The sequence below is a fragment of the Triturus cristatus genome, chromosome 6 (genome assembly GCF_964204655.1).
Source record: "Triturus cristatus chromosome 6, aTriCri1.1, whole genome shotgun sequence".
Lineage (NCBI taxonomy): Eukaryota > Metazoa > Chordata > Amphibia > Caudata > Salamandridae > Triturus > Triturus cristatus.
The window spans coordinates 790,131,047-790,149,696 of record NC_140589.1 but is presented as its reverse complement, the minus strand read 5'-3'; the positions used below and the strand labels follow the sequence as shown (position 1 = coordinate 790,149,696).

Sequence of the window (18,650 nt, the reverse complement as noted above, 5' to 3'; positions counted from 1 at the left end):
AATTCCTAGAATTTTACCAAATAATGTATATACTGTGTGAGGATGATTCTCTATGCATTTCCTCAAACAAATGTATTTTGAAGTCCATTTGGGTACTCCCCAATGTATTTACTCACCCAATTTAAAGAACAAGTGAGGCCACCTCAACCTGGTTACAACTCAGGGAAGGGAGCCCCACTCTGAAAAACAACAAGCAAAGGTCCAACAATTAATGAGTCCGTTATGCTATGTTGTATATAGAAATATAGAGGTAGTGTCACAGACCACCAACAAAAGTGGACAAAAAATAATATGTATACAAAAAGAAAACTGTGAGTCAAAAAAAGTTTTGTGACCGTAACATAACCACTCAGTATGTACTAATCCAGATATAACTGCTGTCAACAAGGTGCAAAATGTGTCAATAGGTGTATGTATGCGTGAGAAAGATTCCCATCACCCACAACAAGTGGCTCGCTTCATCATTTGGGAACCTGGGAGCTTCACCAAAGAACCATCCTCTACCAGATGGACGTAGATACTGGTTCAATGTGTGTCCCAAATGTATCTGTTGGTATATTCTCTGAATCGAGGGAACCACAATGATAATGATAAGGAGTGATGTATGCAGTGCACGTGGTAAGAAAGTGATGATTAAAATTGGTTACCAAGGTACAAATATGTATTTATTATAGTGCTACCTTGATACCAAAATAAAACAAAACAGTGCTATAACAGTTTGAACAAATAACTGTGTTGGAAAAGACTGGTCTACATGTTTCAGCTCTTGGATAAGTTATATCCCAGCTTTCGTCAGGACCAGGAAGCTACTGCAAAATTACGGTGTAATTAATACAAAAACTCGAAAAACATACAACCTGGACCTTGTTCTCGGTACAGGGGGAAATACCTGTGAAGATAACAGCAGTAATCAATACAAACAGACAAACAGAGTGGTAAGGTGTTACAAAGTGGTCAAAAACCGCAAAGATATTGAGTCTGTCGGTTTTGCGAAGGTACCATTTAGTGTACTAAACAACTCTAAAGCCATCACCTCAAGTGGAAAAATTTTTGAATTGTAACTCACCCGAATAATTCTGGGTATGTGCCTCACCCCACCTGGCAACTGCTCAGGTATAGGAGGCACCGCTCTGGGGAATAATATAAGTGTGAAACATTATATCACCTGACCATGGTTATAGAAATGTTAAACACTTAAACTTTAGCGCAACTTTAAAAACAAAGCGGATGAAACACGGTCGACTGAACATCGAGAAAGCTTATCTACAATCGTGTCTCGTTCTGTAGGAAAAAAGTGCCATAAAGGCATGTGCAGATTGCTATGGCTGCATTTTCTACTAGTCATCAAAGTATTAGAAGTGTAGATGCACATTTCCTACTTATGAATCATGTAATTTAATGCAAGTGACAAGTGTAGTTATGTTTTTCGTTGTGGAATTGCCGCATAATGAGGGTAAATACTCGCGCTAAGGTGAGCCTGTTACTTAGAAAGGCGTGTGTTGTGGTAACTAGGCAACCTGTTGGTAAAAGGTTGTTGGTTCGTTGCACGAACGAAGCACGAAGATATAATGTAAAATAATATTGTAAAAAGGCAGGAACTCTGATCAGTCGTAAATGAAAAGTGGGCAAGCTTATACCACATTAAAATAAAATATCTCCCAAAAATATATAGACCTTGGTTCAAAATGCCTAACAATCAACAATACAGTGAAGCCAGTAACGTACTGGCATTCACAAACGGCTTTGTAGGCAAATGGTTAAATATGTAATTAGATCACAACCATCACGGTCTGTTAGAAAACACGCAAAGTAGTTCAAGGACTGTTCAAAGCGCTGTTCAAAATATTATCAGAACATTCAGTTGATATATCGGTTGGAAATCAAGCTAGTATTGGCCAATCTTAGAAAAACAACGCACACAAATTGTTCAACATCGAAATGCAATACTATGCAAATTGTAATATTTTCAGAACAATTGTTGTAATAAAACTAGTCTTAGAAACAAAAAAAGAGGTATTGCCGTAAAATCCCTGGCGTCTACTGGGCTTTTTGCCCCCGGGGGGCATATTGGGGGCTAATTACCCCATCTGCCCCTCAGGGGGGGCAGGAAGGCCGGTATTTTTGCAGGGGAGGGGGTGGGTGCATGGGCATGTCTGTTTTGGGCAGCCCCCACCCTAATTCAAATTTGCCTAAAAAAAATCCCTGATGACTAATGGGCTTTTTGCCCCCCTGGGGGTGCAGATTGGGGGCTCATGCCCCCATGTGCCCCCCAGGTGAGCAGAAAGCCTACTAGACACCAGGGATTTTTTTGGGCAAATTTTAATTAGGGTGGGGGCCTGCCAAAAATGGGCATGCCAATGCTCCCACCCTAATAAAAATTTGCCCCGAAAAATCCCTGGTGTCTAGTGGGCTTTTGCCCCCGGGGGGCAGATTGGGGGCTACTGCCCCTTCTCACCCCCGGGGGGGCAGGAAGGCTGTAATTGTTGTGGGGAGGGGGTGGGGGCATGGGCATGCCCATTCTGGGCAGCCACCATCCTAATTCAAATTTGCCCCAAACTAACCCTGGCGTCTAGTGGGCTTTTTACCCCCGAGGGCAGATTGGGGTCTACTGCCCCCATCTGCCCCCCAGGGGGGCAGAAAGGCAGTAATGGTGGTGGGTGGGTGGGGGCATTGGTGTGCCCATTTCGGGCCATCCTCACCCTAAAAAAACATGGTGCAAAAACAAAATCCCTGGTGTTTAGTGGGCTTTCTGCCCCCCCGGGGGGGGCATTTTGGGGGCTACTGCCCCATCTGCCCCCCCAGGGGGGGCAGAAAGACTAATTTTGTGGCCAGGGGGTGGGGGCATCGGCATGCCCATTTTGGGCAGCCCCACTCTAATTCAAATTTGACATTAAAAAAACATGGCTACTAGTGGGCTTTTCACCACCCCCGGGGTGCAGTTTGGGTGCTAATGCCCCCATCTGCCCCCCAGTGGGGGCAGAAATCCTACTAGACGTCAGGGATTTTTTTTAGGAAGTTTTAATTAGGGTGGGGGTTGCCAAAAACGGGCATGTCAATGCCCCCACCCTAATAAAAATTTGCCCCAAAAAATCCCTGGCGTCTAGTGGGGTTTTTGCCCCCCCGGAGGGGGCAGATTGGTGGCTACTGCCCCATCTGCTCCCCAGGGTGGGCAGGAAGGCTGCAATTTTTGCAGGGGAGGGGGTGGGGACATGGACATGCCTGTTTTGGGCAGCCCCCACCCTAATTCAAATTTGCCCCAAAAAATCCCTCGTGACTAGTGGGCTATTTGCACCCCCTGGGGGTGCAGTTTGGGGCAAATGCCCCCATCTGCCCCCCAGGGGGGCAGAAAGCCTACTAGACCTCAGGGATTTTTTTGAGCAAATTTTACTTAGGGTGGGGGTTGCCAAAAATGGGCATGCCAATGCTCCCACCCTAATAAAAATGTGCCCCAAAAAATCCCTGGTGTCTAGAGGGCTTTTGCCCCCCCCCCCACGGGGGAGATTGGGGGCTCCTGCCCCATCTGCCCCCCTGGGGGGCAGGAAGGCTTTTTTTTTTGCAGGGGAGGGGGTGGGGGCATGGGCATGCCTGTTTTGGGCTGCCCCACACTAATTCATATTTGCCCCCAAAAAAACCCTGGCATCTAGAGGGCTTCTTGCCCCCTCCCTGGTGGGGCAGATTGGGGGCTAATGCCCCCATCTGCCGACCAGGGGGGTTAAAAGTCCACTAGATGCCAGGGTGTTTTTTGGGCAAATTTTAATTAGGGTGGGGGCTGCCCAAAACGGGCATGCCAAAGCCCCCACCCTAATTAAAATTTGCCCAAACAATCCCTGGCATCTACTGGGCTTTTTGCCCCCGGGGGGCATATTGGGGGCTGATTCCCCCATCTGCCCCCCAGGGGGGGCAGAAGGCTGTCATTTTTGCAGGGGAGGGTGGGGCATGGGCATGCCTGTTTTGGGCAGCCCCCACCCTAATACAAATTTGCCTAAAAAAATCCCTGACCAATGGACTTTTTGCCCCCCTGGGGGTGCAGATTGGGGGCTACTGCCCCATCTGCCCCCGGGGGGGCAGGAAGGCTGTAATTTTTGCGGGGGCACGGGCATGCCCTTTTTGGGCTGCCCCACTCTAATTCAAATTTGCCCCCCAAAAAACCCTGGCATCTAGAGGGCTTTATGCCCCCCCGCCGTGGGGCAGATTGGGGGCTAATGCCCCCATCTGCCCCAAAGGGAGGCTAACAGTCCACTAGACGCCAGGGAGTTTTTGGGGCAAATTTTAATTGGGGTGGGGGCTGTCCAAAACGGGCATGCCAATGCCCCCACCTTAATTAAAATTTGGCCAAAAAATCCCTGGCGTCTACTGGGCTTTTTGCCCCCGGGGGGCATATTGGGGGCTAATTACCCCATTTTGCCCCTCAGGGGGGGCAGGAAGGCTGGTATTTTTGCAGGGGAGGGGGTGGGTGCATGGGCATGTCTGTTTTGGGCAGCCCCCACCTTAATTCAAATTTGCCTAAAAAAAATCCCTGATGACTAATGGGCTTTTTGCCCCCGTGGGGTGCAGATTAGGGGTTCATGCCCCGATGTGCCCCCCAGGTGAGCAGAAAGCCTACTAGACACCAGGGATTTTTTTCGGCAAATTTCAATTAGGGTGGGGGTTGCCAAAAATGGGCATGCCAATGCTCCCACCCTAATAAAAATTTGCCCCGAAAAATCCCTGGTGTCTAGTGGGCTTTTTGCCCCCCAGGGGCAGATTGGGGGCTACTGCCCCATCTGACCACCAGGGGGGCAGGAAGGCTGTAAATGTTGTGGGGGAGGGGGCGGGGGCATGGGCATGCCCATTCTTGGCAGCCACCATCCTAATTCAAATTTGCCCCAAACTAACCCTGGCGTCTAGTGGGCGTTTTACCCCCCGAGGGCAGATTGGGGTCTACTGCCCCCATCTGCCCCCCAGGTGGGCAGAAAGGCAGTAATGGTGGTGGGGGGTGGGGGCATTGGCGTGCCCATTTCGGGCAGCCTCACCCTAAAAAAACATGGTGCAAAAACAAAATCCCTGGTGTTTAGTGGGCTTTCTGCCCCCCCGGGGGCATATTGGGGGCTCCTGCCCCATCTGCCCCCCTGGGGGGCAGGAAGGCTGTAATTTTTGCAGGGGAGGGGGTGGGGGCATGGGCATGCCTGTTTTTGGCTGCCCCACACTAATTCATATTTGCCCCCCAAAAAACCCTGGCATCTAGAGGGCTTCTTGCCGTCCCCCCTGGTGGGGCAGATTGGGGGCTAATGCCCCCATCTGCCCCCAGGGGGGGCTAAAAGTCCACTAGATGCCAGGGTGTTTTTTGGGCAAATTTTAATTAGGGTGGGAGCTGCCCAAAACGGGCACGCCAATGCCCCCACCCTAATTAAAATTAGCCCGAAAAACACCCTGGCATCTTGACAATGTTGCTGCACTGAAAAGCTATTATTCTTTTATCCACCAAGTCATGAACTATATGATCTTAAAAAGAAAATAATAATACTAATAACCTGTTTGCGCTTTGATAAGTTTCATTTTCTTATAGACTATGGTCTTATTCTATGCTGTTTTTACATTTGTAATTATTTTAAGTAATCATACAATAAAGTATTCATTCATTCATAGCATAGCATAACATAACATTCTGCAGTCTGCTTTGGGCATAAGATACATTTCAGTCCTCTGACCAATTTTGGAAGGTTTTTTTGGTACAGGCTTTCAGCTTGTTAAATATTTCAGCCAGTTACTGAAGCACCATCTGGTTCAGGCATGCAGCTGTCCAGTGCCATGATAGTGCCCTGTAATCACCATGATTTCTTTCATGAACACACACAGGCTGCAGATAAAATATTGCTACTGGATACAGAAGTTCGTCCAGCAAAATCACTTTTCTCCATTTCTTTCTCAGACAGATCGGATGAGTTTCCACAACAACGTCCTTTGAGTTTATGTTCTTGACGTCACTTGGAACTCTTCTAAACAGAAATGTGCCCTAGTAGTCTTGTTGAAGCATTCTATTCCTAAACTATTTCTAAAGCAGGACCAAAGCGTAACGAATCCACAAGTCTAGGGAAGATTACATATTAAAAATATAAATATTTCCGTATATGCTGTAGCGTGCCACAAACTACCCACATATCATCGCTAAGCAAGGCAAACTAATTATAAAACATTTAATTTTTACTTTTTATTCATTATTGAAATAAATCACTAATTGAAACATAAAATATAGTAGCAAGCATTTATGCATATCAACACACTACAGGATCTTAGATTCATTAGTGAAGAGTCATTATACAACATGTTTTGAGCTTTAGATTTATGTGTCCTACATTGATATCAGTTATTATTAGCTCTGAGGAAAGAGTAAAAATGTCCTATTTCACATATCAGATGTATTCACCTATTTTGTGCGATGCCTTTTCTAGAGTGATCATTTTAACTTTGTACATTTGTTGTCATATTTTCACAGCTCTGTATGGAGTTTTATTTGAGGAGCACCAGGCCGCCTTTTCAAACTATTGTCTCTGGGATTCAGTTGGATTCGCCATTTCGTATGGATGCAGCCCAGCCCTGTGTGTCTCTGTGAAGCTTTACATGGTGCTGTCAATTCTGGTGCTTGGAATGGCCCTCTATGGAACTGTTGAATACATCGAACGCAGGAAGCAACCTGTAACAGCTACAGAGATGCAAGAAAAATAAAGTCTCCTGGTTATCAAAAAAACAAGCATCCCAACATACCCATAACTATACAAGCAGGGATGAATAAACGGACAACAAGAAAATACAAAAAAGCTGTTGAGAAAATAGGGTTCATGGCAAGATAGGGGGCTGGCATTATGCATAAACCTTTTATTCGCTCCTTCTGAGCAGCAACCTTAAAAGCCTCCAAAACAGAACTTCAAAAAGCATCACAATGTAATTTAGAAATTTCAGTTCCTTAAATACTCAGGGGAAGATTTACAAGCCCCTTCCGCCACTTTTGCATCACTTTTCCCATGTTAAAAGTGACGCAAAAGTGGCGCAAGGGGCTTGTAAATCTGCCCCACAATGTCCTCCATCTACTTCCTCTTTTGTTTGCTGCTTCTGAGCAGATAAGTATATAGAGTTTTGCTTAGAGTTTTTAAGTGGTTGATTATATGTTTGATGTATGTATGAGGTTAACTTTACCCAATTTATGGGTATCTTTTGGGAAGAAGATTGTCTTTATTGGAGGATTTTTATTTGAAGGAATGTATTTATGTGTTAAACAATATTAATTGTTATGTAAATTGGTCTTATTCGAAGTACTAAACGATTTGTTAATTTTCACATTGGTTTCTTAGAGTCGCTGTGTTGTAGTAAGTGGTTTTTCCCTTACTCTTTAATCTTGTATTCGTTTTTGCCTCACGCTGAGCTGCTAATTGGCTCGAGTGCGGAGAGCGGTTGAACATTGTTCAGAAGCACGAGGGAGTTCTGCTGTTCTCCGTGTGTATACTGTTCTTCACGTGCATGAGGCTGTGATTGCAGGTGCAAGCTCCATGATCGAACAATGCGTTAGAGCGTAGGACGACTTTAAATATTAACTAACCCTGGGCGTAGTTCGCGAAGTAGCACTTCGCGAAGCTACGCAAAGTGCAGTTTGCACTACGCGAGCTACGCGTAGCACTTCGCGAACTGCGTAGTACCTTGTTCGCACTGTGCAGATGTCGTTTTCAATGATTGCACAGTGCGGACAAGCAACCGGCACTGTGCAATCATTGAAAATGGCATCTTGCACAGTGCGAGCTGTAGTTTTCTGCTGCTCGAGTAGATTTTTACTCGAGTGGCAGCTTTCTCAACGTGAACTGGTAGTTTCTCATCGCGAGCGGTTGCGAGCATACGCGACCACTCGCAATGAGAAACCTGACCTCCTCACGTTGGGAATCTCACCGGGAGGTTTATTTTCCATGCTCGCGATCGCCAACTTGATGTTGCTGATCGCGAACAAGGAAAAAGTCTCGCCGGGATGTCATTTTGCTTGCTCGCGGTCGCCAACTTAACGTTGAGGCCCGAGAGCAAGCAAAAAATTACCGCAGCACTACGCAACACTACGCTACGCGTGTTCGCACTGTGCTACGTGCAGTTCGCGTAGTGCGAAGTAGCGCGAACTTCGCAAATTACGCGAGCGTAGCGTAGTGCTTTGCCCAGGCTTAATATTAACGCTCTGCTACGTCGATGGCGTGTAGGCCATTTTGTAAAGGCATTTATTGACATCGCTGCCTATTTCTAAAGGAGATAGCCATGCAAAGCCGGTTCTAGGGTAACGTGCTGCCTGGTAGGGTCGTTTGTTCCCTGGAACGGTCGGAAAGTGCATTGTTTAGATGAGAGAGAGCTTATTTGTTTAAATAAAGCATGAAAAACGTTGGATTAATTGAAAATAAACAGAGGAAATTATAAGATATATTAATAGGAAAGAAGGTCATGTGAAGAAAAAGGCAGGTAAGTTGAAGACAAATTTCATCATTACTGAAATCTGAATGAGGGTTCCAATTAGGAGGAGGTAAGAAGGAAAATTGTGAGTAAGGAGTTACAGGGAGCCGTACAGTACACAGTTTTACAGGTTTAGGGCAAAAGAGATAGGCGGAATGTGGATGAGGAGGAATATTTCTCTGTATTGGATTAAGAGGACCTAAATAAAGGTCCTGTTGGAAAGTGCCTTAGAAAAAAGAGACATATGGATGGTTCATCCAGTGACAAAGGTGCCCAAAGCTGCTCACAGAGAACAGGTGTCTGAAGCACCACACAAAAGGGTCAGTTTTACACTGAGAGAGGAATAAATCCCAAAGAGGAGTTGGAGATGCTGGGAGAAAGAGCAAATGAAGATCTAGATGAGTATATTTTAGATTTAGAATATAAGGATGGATTTAAATGAGGAGAGTGAGATACGCAGAAAGAATAGGATTAGAGATATGACAATGGTGATTGAAACACAGCTGCCTACAACTAAACACGAACAAGACGGAAGTACTCATCATGGGCCCACACCCCAACGCCTGGAACGACATCTGGTGGCTCCCCACCTTCGGAAACCCGCTCACCCCCTAGGACCATGCACGCAACCTGGGAATCATCCTGGACTCTGAGCTCAAAATGGACTGCCAGATCAACTCAGTCTTGTCCTCCTGCTTCCACACCCTCCGCCTCCTACGTAGGACCTTCAAATTGATTCCCCTTGAACACAGAAAGAGCGTCACTCATGCCCTGGTCACCAGCAGACTTGACTACGGCAACGCACTCTACGTCGGAATAAACAAAAATCTCACCGCAAGCTACAGAACATCCAGAACGCCGCCGCAAGACTGGTCCTCAACCTGCCAAAACACTGCCATATCTCCCAGCACCTGTGCACACTCCACTGGCTCCCCATCGAGGCAAGAGTCACCTTCAAGATGCTCACCAACACACACAAGGCCCTCCATGACACCGGACCAGCATACCTGAACAGCCGACTCAAATTCCATGCACCCCAAAGGACCCTACGATCAGCCCGACTCTCCTACGTCGTGGTCCCACGCACCAGAAAAACCAGATCGGGAGGCCACTCCTTCTCCTTCCTCGCGGCCAAGGCCTGGAACGCCCTTCCGCTCCACCTCAGACAGACAACATCGCTTTCCATCTTCGTAAGAGGCCTCAAGACCTGGCTCTTCGAAGGCCCCCTCCTTGATGGACTGGAACCTGCACCACCCCACCCATCAGCTCCTTGAGACCCTTACGGGTGAGTAGGCGTGCTTAACAAACGCTTGATTGATTGTGATTGATCTGTTTGTGGGAAAATTGTTTGACTCAAGAGATATTAGGCATCGCAGGGACAAGGACTGGTGGCCTTTGGATCATGTTTCAGAATACATTAAGCCCAGATTAAGTAAATCCTTGTAAAAGGAGAAAATAAATATTATGCAGACAGAGTGTTCCAGGCCCGCAATAGATGAAAAGGTGACTTTGACACTTAGGAAGGCCTCCTAACGGCATTTGCTCCTTCTGGATTGGATCGAGAGCGTGTTTTCCCAACTGTAGGCCCGATTGTGATGCAGTTAGGAACATAGGCTTCCATTGAAGTCAATGAGAGTCCAACCAAATCGTATCTGGAAGCATCCGGATGCATCGTACCTCGGTCGGACTCTCCAGATCCAAATGGGTCGTAAACCATTTCCAAACTGATTTGGTCGGGAAGCTTTCCTAACTGCATCGTAATCGGGCCCTAGGTGTTGGACATTCTGGGGCCCATAGCAAAAATATTTGATGCTGTGGAGGAAGCTTTTTAAAGGGTACTGATTTGGATCTCACTCTGGTAAGAGTGTGGCGTCAGTGTGCGGTTTGGTTTTTAGGCAACACAAACGCAGGCCTTTTGGCTTATGCTTAAGCATATTAATCCAAAACTAAATGAGTTGGCTGGAAAAGAGTCAAGTGTAGATGCAAAAGGGTTATTGTTCAGGAATGGGATGGGAAGGTGAAGTCCCTAACCAAATGCGTAAAAACATTCACAAGTCTGAATAAGGCGCAATACTCTATGCGCAGGGTATTCACAGGCAGTAGTTTTTATGGCAGGACTGGTAGGAGAGGGCACTCTTATGACCAGACAAATTTCAGAGCCCATTATCAAAATTCAACATACCAAGAGTATAGATCTTACAGGGGAAACCATGGAAGATCTTCATTTTACTCCCAGAGGGGCAGAGGACGAGACCGTAGTCAACAGAGGAACAGGGCAAAATCCCAGTCAAGGTCAAGGACAAGGTGAGTATGAGGACTGTTCCTAGTTTTATCCCAACAAGTGTGGGAGAAAGGTTGAGATATTTCAAGGAGCAGTGGGAGTCAATAACAAAGTATACATGGTGTTACAAACAATAGAAGGTTATCGAATAGAGTTTGATTCGGAACCAAACCAGCTGAGGGAGGCCAGGCATGTTGGTGATCCAGAGCTATCCGGGGAATGTTATTCAAGAGGAGGTGTTGCAAGTGTTAGAGAAGAATGGGATAGTAAAGGTAGGCGAGAAGTAAAATAAATATTTTCAGCACAATATTCCTAGTGGAAAAGAAGAACAAGGGATGGAGGCCAGTGATAAATTTAAGAAATTGTAATAACACTCTGACATATCAACATTTCAAAATGGAAGGAATTCATTTGCTGAAGGATTTACTTCAGGATTTGGATTGGATGGTGAAATTGGATCTCAAAGAATGCATATTTCACAATTCCGATAGCGGGGAGAGTCAAGGGTATTTGCAGTTCAGATGGAAGGGACAGTTGCATCAGTTCTAAAGTTTCCCATTCGGGCTGTTGGCAGCTCCTTGGTGCTTCACAAAGGTGCTAAGGCCAGCTGTAGGTTGGAAAGGGGAATCAGAATGATCATTTACTTGGACAGTACACTGATAATGAATCAAAACGCAGACAAGTTAAAAAAGGAGCTGGATATAATTTTGTGATACATTTATAAAAAGCTGTTATGATCCAGATACAGATAATAGAGTTTGTGGGGTTTTTGGTGGACACAGTGGTAAGTCAATCACGGTTACCAGAAAAGAAAATGAGGAAGATAAGGCAAGGGGTGAACTTGTTATAAAGAAGTTAAATTGAGAGAGTTGGCTTGGGTGATTGGCCTTTAGTCATTGTCAATTCAAGCGGTATTTCCGGGGACAATTACATTACAGGGCCCTTCAGCGTTTATGGTCTGGCAGAGGGTTTGTGGTACAGAGACATGGTGCCACTGAGCAAAGATATGAGGGAGGAATTAGTGTGGTGGAAGGAAAATTTGGAAACATGGAATGGTTGGGCTATATTTGAGACAAAGCTGGATTTCGTTCAAGAAACGGATGCAAGCAATCTTGGTTGGGAGCTTCTTGCTGAGGTCAGGAAACAGGTGGAGTTTTGACAATGGAGAGAAGAGAGAGCATATGCATTTTTGAGAAATGCAAGCAGGTTTGTTTCCACTTCAGAATTTCAAGAGAAATTTGAGGGAATGTTCGGTGCTATTAAAGATGGGCAATCTGACTTTGGCAAATTGGGAAGAAGCAGGTCAAAGAGATGGAAATGTGGGAATTTTGCTTAGAGCACATAATAGATTTTAAACCAGCATACTTACCTGGGAACCAAAATGTGATAGCGGATTGAAATTCACAAAATGCGATGGATTACAGCAATTGGAAATCAAGAGAGGATATTTGTTAAAGGATTCTGAGGTTGATGGGACCTTTGGAGGTGGGTCTGTTTGCTTCCAGGCTGATTTATCAGTTGCCAGGTTATGCCAGTTGGAGACCGGATCGAGGAGCAGTGGCATTAGATTTTTTTATGTAGGATTGGAGGGGAATAGGAGGTTATGCATTTCCCGCGTTCTCTATGATTCAGAGTATTGGTACAGGTGAGTAGGCAAAGATGTTGGTACTAGTTGCTCCTTTTTGGAAATCCCAACCATGGTTTCCAACAGTGATGGAATTGGCGATAAAAAACGTACTTGATAATGTCATGCAAAGGTCTGTTATTAGGCACAGAGAACAAGGAGCACTCTCTGGTGGAATCGGGTTCTCTAAGCCTTCTAGTTTAAAGGATATCAGGTGCTCGGTAAGATTCATAAGACTTTAGAGTACAGATTCAGGTTCACGCAATGAGTCATAGGCTTCAAGTACAAGGAAGAGAAATAGAGGAGCATGGAAGGTATGGTTATGTTGGTGCATGGAAAGGGATTTTTATCCTGTGGAGGCACATGATGTAGAGATGCCATACTTCTTAACAGAATTATTTGAGATAGGATGTCATACAGGATGGTGCATTGCAACAGATCGGCTGTGGCAGCTGGTCATTCATTACAGCAAGGTTTGTCTGTGGGTAGGAGTCATCTGGCCTGCAGAGTGATGAAATGGATTCAGTTGAAGAGACTACCTAATGCAAAGTATCAGGCTTTGTGGAAAGTGAATCGAGTGTTACAGTTATTTGTGGATTGGCCAAGTAACAAATATTTTGAGGAAAGGGAGTTAATTTGGAAGTTAATGACATTAATATTTCTAATATTTCTCATTTAATGCAGGCGAGTTTCAGATGTTCGAGCATTGGAGATGTCTTGTAGATTTGTTTTAGCCAGATGGAGTCGTTTTTGAAACTTGTAAGTGGATAAAACTATGTCAGGGTCTACTTTTTTACCCTAGATTTGACAATTCACCATCTTTGTGTGTTGTATGATGTTTAAAGGAGTATGAAACAAGAATGTTAGATAAGAGATGTACAGGGGTAGAGCAGTTGTTAATATCTTATGTAAAACCGTTTAAAGCTTCTACAGATACAACTATAGCTAGATGGGTAAAGGCTGTAATGAAGGAAGCAGGTGTAGATATGTCAACATATACAGCTCGTTCTGGCAGGGGTTCTATGACAAGTAAAGTCTGTGTGATGGGAGGACAATCGGAGGACATTATGAAGGCAGCAGATTGGTCTACGTCCAAAACATTCAAGAGGTTTTATTTCAAAGCAGTAGAAAATGTTACAAACTGTGATTTGAAAGGCTTTGAACATGCATAATGCTAGCTGCCTGTCTTGCCACCAAATTATGATTCGTTTAAGTTTACTGACTAAAAAAATCACAATTGTATTAAAGACTAGGAGTCTAGCATCATCCCACCCACCCTTCCTTTGTAAGGAAATACAGTGAGTATGGAATTCATCAGAGATGTTACTGTTTTTCAATCTGATGGACATTTTAAGAAATGCAATTGGTTGCAGTAGATCGAACTGTTGATATTTGAGAAAAGAATATATGTATTTGATTTATTTTGCAGATATTTAGGAGTGTTTAAGTGATCGTATTATGGAAGAAATTTGGAAGAAGTTTGAGGGAAGAGACAAACAAAGGAGGAAGAAGATGGAGGACATGGCATATTAATGGGACTGAAAGTTCTAAATTACATTGTGATGTGTTTTGAAGTTCTGTTTTGAAAGCTTTTTAGGTTGCTGCTCGGAAGGAGTGAATAAAATGTTTATGCATAAAGCTAGCCTCCTTGTATTTAATAAAATCGCGATTCTTTATGCAGTAAACCTATAAGAATCGTCATTCTTCTTTACGATATGATTATTATAAATGAAATCAAGTATTTCAAGATGTGCCCAGTGCTTGAAATTATAGCATTGAAGACACCATGTTTTTCTTCACAGGGACCACATCTAATTTAGCATGACTCTTATGATGCATGTGGCCTAAATTGGCACCAGCGTTCAACCAATTTTTTTTTTTGTTTAAATAATATTGTATCATTGAATTTAACATAGGCACATATTGTGCTAAACTGGTCTGCACATTTTGAAATAGGAACTTTATATATGCAAATGAAAAGTAAGTATGATATCTCCATAACTTACTTTTATCATGAGAGAATTAAAACAATGTAAATATGAGGCTACTGTAAGATGTCAGATGTATCATTCCCAGTGCTTTCATGCAAAGCCTGAGATTTCACTACAATTAACCAAATATGAAAATTCTGTGTTTTATCAAGATTATTTAACATTCTGACCACGTGGATTGCACCGCTAAGACCCTAAGACCCTTAATAATGTGACAGTCCTTATTAGCTACAGGTGCAAAAATCGCATAATTCTGTGGCCGGCATTTCTCCTTCTATATTTCTACCAGAATGCCATTGCGATTGCATAGCACTCACCGACTCTGTCATCGACCATGCTTATGCGCAGAGTGACATTCGGAGTGTCAATATGGGTACTTACTAACAATACTGCGTCATTAGACATGTCAGTGTCCTTCACATCTTTAATACATGCAAAGTCATGAAACATGAACTACAACATGTAAGTTAAAGAAAATTCTTGCCCAGTAGTAGGTGCTCAGCAAACCATATATGTCTGCTAGCTTGCTCCCTTATGGATATTGATAGGAAAGGGAGAGTCCTCAGATCCCCAAGACTGAGGGGTCATGCAGGTCCACCCAATACGCACTATAGTCTATCCCTGTGCAGGGAAGCAGCGCCTCAAACCCAACTAGTATTCCCCTCCCCGACCTTCTCTTCCAATGCCAGTAGCACAGAGGGCACAAAAGTAGCCCACTCCAGCAGGATAGTTCCTAGGTCTGGTAGTCCCTGAATCTATTGATCACCTCCAACCACAAGTCTGCAATAGGTTTTTTACACAGCCCTGTAAATTCCCCTGCGTGCAGCGCTGCACCCTCTGCAACTGAAATAGGCTATGACTTAAGCACAATTTTTATGATTAAATCAGTTTTTATTGATTTTTTTGATGAAAAGATGACACATAACACAACAGCTCACCTATATCAAGATGGGGATGTGAAACCATCAGCAGCACATCATCTCCATAGAGAGCTCGTTTTTGACACTGAACTCCCAAAGAAATACCGTCTTTATCATGATGCCGCCTGATCCACTCAGCAAAGGGCTCCATATACAAGCTGAACCGGAGCGGTGACAATGGACACCCTGTTGTGTCCTGCAGAAGATGGGGAAGGAGCAGGACTGCAGGCCATTAACCCGGACTGACACTGTGGGGCCAGAGTAACCTGACGCATTTCAATTGCGAAATCGGGGACCCAGACCTACCTTCTCAAGGATGAGCCATAAGAAAGGCCAATGTACCTAATCAAATGCTTTTACATCGTCGATTGATACCAACAGAGCTGGGGTGCGGGATCTGCTAGTCTTATCAATGAAATGGGGGATACGTTTAGTGTTGTCGCTGCAACTACGCCCCTGGATGAAGCCCGTTTTATCCGGAACTATCAAGCCAGTCATGTAGGGCCCCAGGTGGGCTTCCAAAATGCCCATAAAAATGTTGATGCCAACATTCAAGAGCAAAATAGGGCGATAAGAAGCGCAATGAGCAGGATCATTCCCCGACTTGGGTATTACCGTTATAGTTTCCATTTTCATAGTACCAGTGAAGGTAATTTGCGTGCTGAAGAAATAATATAATCTAGTAAAAACTGTGGCCAATTGGGGAGTGAACATTTTGTAAAAGCTCGCAGTGAGCCCATCTTGACCTGGAGCTTAGTCTAATTGCATTTTCCCTATTGTTCTCAGGACCTCATCCACTGTAATGTCCTTATCTAAAAGCTGGGTCTCCCTCTCTGGCATTTGGACTAAAGGGGCATGCGCAACATAGGCAGTGGCATCCTGGGGGTGTAGCGGATCAGCAGCATATAAATTGGTATAGAAAAGCTCAAATTCCACTGCAAGCCCTGCATCATGTCAAGCCCCGTTACCCAATGGATCGCTAATCTCCGAAACCTGTTGGCGCTGTGTCTGGGCGCATCAACGGTGGGCGAGGAGGTGCATCACCTTGTTGCCCCCAGTGTACTATTTTTGTTAGGTGCGTAGTAGTGCATGCTCTGCCGTGTCCACATCCAGTACTCTAAGCTGTTTTCTAGCTAAGGTGAGCAGCCTCCACGTTCTATGTGAACCTGTCTGCCTGTGTGACTCCTCTAAATCCTTCACTTGGTCTCCAAGGCAGAGCATTTCCCCTGTCTGTCTTTGTGTAGTTTCGTGGCTACAGCTATAAAAGCCCCTGACCACAGCTTTGAGTGTATCCCACAGCAACGCTACAGGAGTGTGGTGATTATCATTAATCATAAAATACATCTCGATAACCTCCTGGATTTCCTTGATAGTGTGCTCATAGGCCAGTAGCTTGTGATTCATTCATTATGTACACAATCATGGGCAATGTGCAGGTAAATATAGAGTAATGGAAATCGGAGCGTGGTCCGACAGGGCCATCACTCCAATGTCTGTGTGTTAGACTGCTGATGCAAGGGAGCTGGTAACCAGAAAATAATCTAGTAAAGTGTATGTCTGGTGGGCGGCTGACACAAAAGAACACGCTTTCCCAGGAGGGCTCATGGCTCTCCACATATCCACCAGGCCTGCCTCCATGAGCCATTGTAGTCCTGAAACAGTGAAGGACCCTGTCAGGCCCACCTGCTGAGACGAGCGGTCTGAATGAGCGTCCTAAGTAAAATTAAAGTCTCCTCCTAACAGAACGTTGGTGTCTTGGGAGATGAGAACTTTCCCAGTCGCTTGCTGATTGAACACTTCTTGATGATCGTTGGGGGCGTATAGATGGGCCACAGTGTAGTTATGCTGATGGAGGGAATTTTGCAAAGACAGCAGCCGGACAGTAATTTCAGAATGCATCTGGAGAACTTGCCCCTGGAGATGTGTGGCCAGGAGGATTGCCACTCCCGCTTTCTTCCCAGGGCCCGAGGAGAAGAACTGTCTATCAAATCATTTCTATATTTTAGGCTGCCCCAATCACATCGAAGTAGATGAGTTTCTTGTAAGAGACATGTATCTCTCTGGGAGGCTTTTAAGGAGGCCAGTAATGTCAAGCACTTTGCTGGAGCATTGAGACCCTGTATGTTAAGTCTCAAATCTTCACCATGGTTACAAAGAGGTAAGGTCACTAGGGAGTCCAAAAATGGGGTATAGGCTAAAAGCCGCTCTCAGAGATCAGTAGGCTCTGAGTAACTGGTGGTGGGTGCAATATGGGAACAGGCTGGGAGCATCTTAGGAACTGGGGGACAGTCAAACAAGAGAAGATAAACCAGTGGCATAGCAAAACTTGAGGGGGCCATCTTTCAAAGTATATGCAAGTGGCCCCCGACACTTCCGGATCCGGTTCAGAGCTCTCAGGCCAGGGACCAGCCAGTGCCAGAGGTGGCCCCCCGGAGCTCGAACCCCCCACACCACTGGGTCTGCGGGAGCTTTTGTTACGCCACTGAGATAAACATTTCAACCTGTATGATCCAATAAACTGTGTGTTGTGGGTCCATGTCTCTGCCGAGAGTATGGCTTGGAGGAGAAAGGGAACACACAGGAGATCTGCTGCATACAGAGAGGAACAGATAAGGCTTTCTTAATCTTCATGAGGTGTAAGTACACAGCTGGGTGGGCTAGGCTTCCCTGCAGGGGCAGCAAATCATCAGAACTACGGGATGAGCCAGTAATGTCCGGGGACGGAAAGTTCCCTCATAGGCGATGAGGCGACTTCTCATTCTGTGGCAGAGACTGGGGACCACTCCCTCTGTGTAAGGTGCTGTAGCAGGACCAAGCACTCCCTTTGACTCTCAGCGGCCGGCGGTTTGCCGGCCTTCTTCTAGAATCAGTGGCGGATCTTCTCATGGTATGAGGTGGTGGAGAGTGGGACTGTTGATGCTTTGTTGACTTAAGATCAGGTTTCTCCTGTTCCAGTCCCAAAATTGAAGAGGCCTCCCCCAGTGTGTGGACTGCATGTGTTTCCCCATTCCATACAAAAATAAGGAGAAACGGGTGGCGCCACCTATAGCGAATTGCCTTCTCCCAGAGTACTGTGGTCACTGGTTTCAGGGCCCTGCACCATTGGAACATGATAAGCAACAGGTCTTGATAGATCCACAATTGCATGCCTTCAAATGTAATAGCACCTTTGTGCCTTACTACACCATTTTCATTTCTTTCTGACGATAGTTATGCAGGCTTGTAAGAATGTCCTGTGGGGTTCTGGGCAACCTGGAGGGGTAGCCAGCCCTGTGGGTGCAATCCAATTCTGGGACTATGTGGCAGAAGAGGTGGAGGACATATTCCTCCAGACGTCCAGCAGCTGCCTGTAAAGTAACTCTCTTTATACGAATGTTGGACCT

The 18,650-nt window shown here is 45.2% G+C and overlaps 1 protein-coding gene across 1 annotated transcript in view; it reads left to right on the top strand.

Moving 5' to 3' along the window:
• Positions 1 to 6,702, top strand: part of LOC146817887 (N-acetylglucosamine transporter UNC93A-like) — a 515,214-nt gene extending 508,512 nt beyond the window's left edge. The window contains exon 8 of the mRNA XM_085611375.1: positions 6,473 to 6,702. Within this exon, the coding sequence (XP_085467501.1) occupies positions 6,473 to 6,702 (230 nt within the window). The remainder of the gene's footprint in view (positions 1 to 6,472) is intronic.
• The last annotated feature ends 11,948 nt before the right edge of the window (positions 6,703 to 18,650 follow it).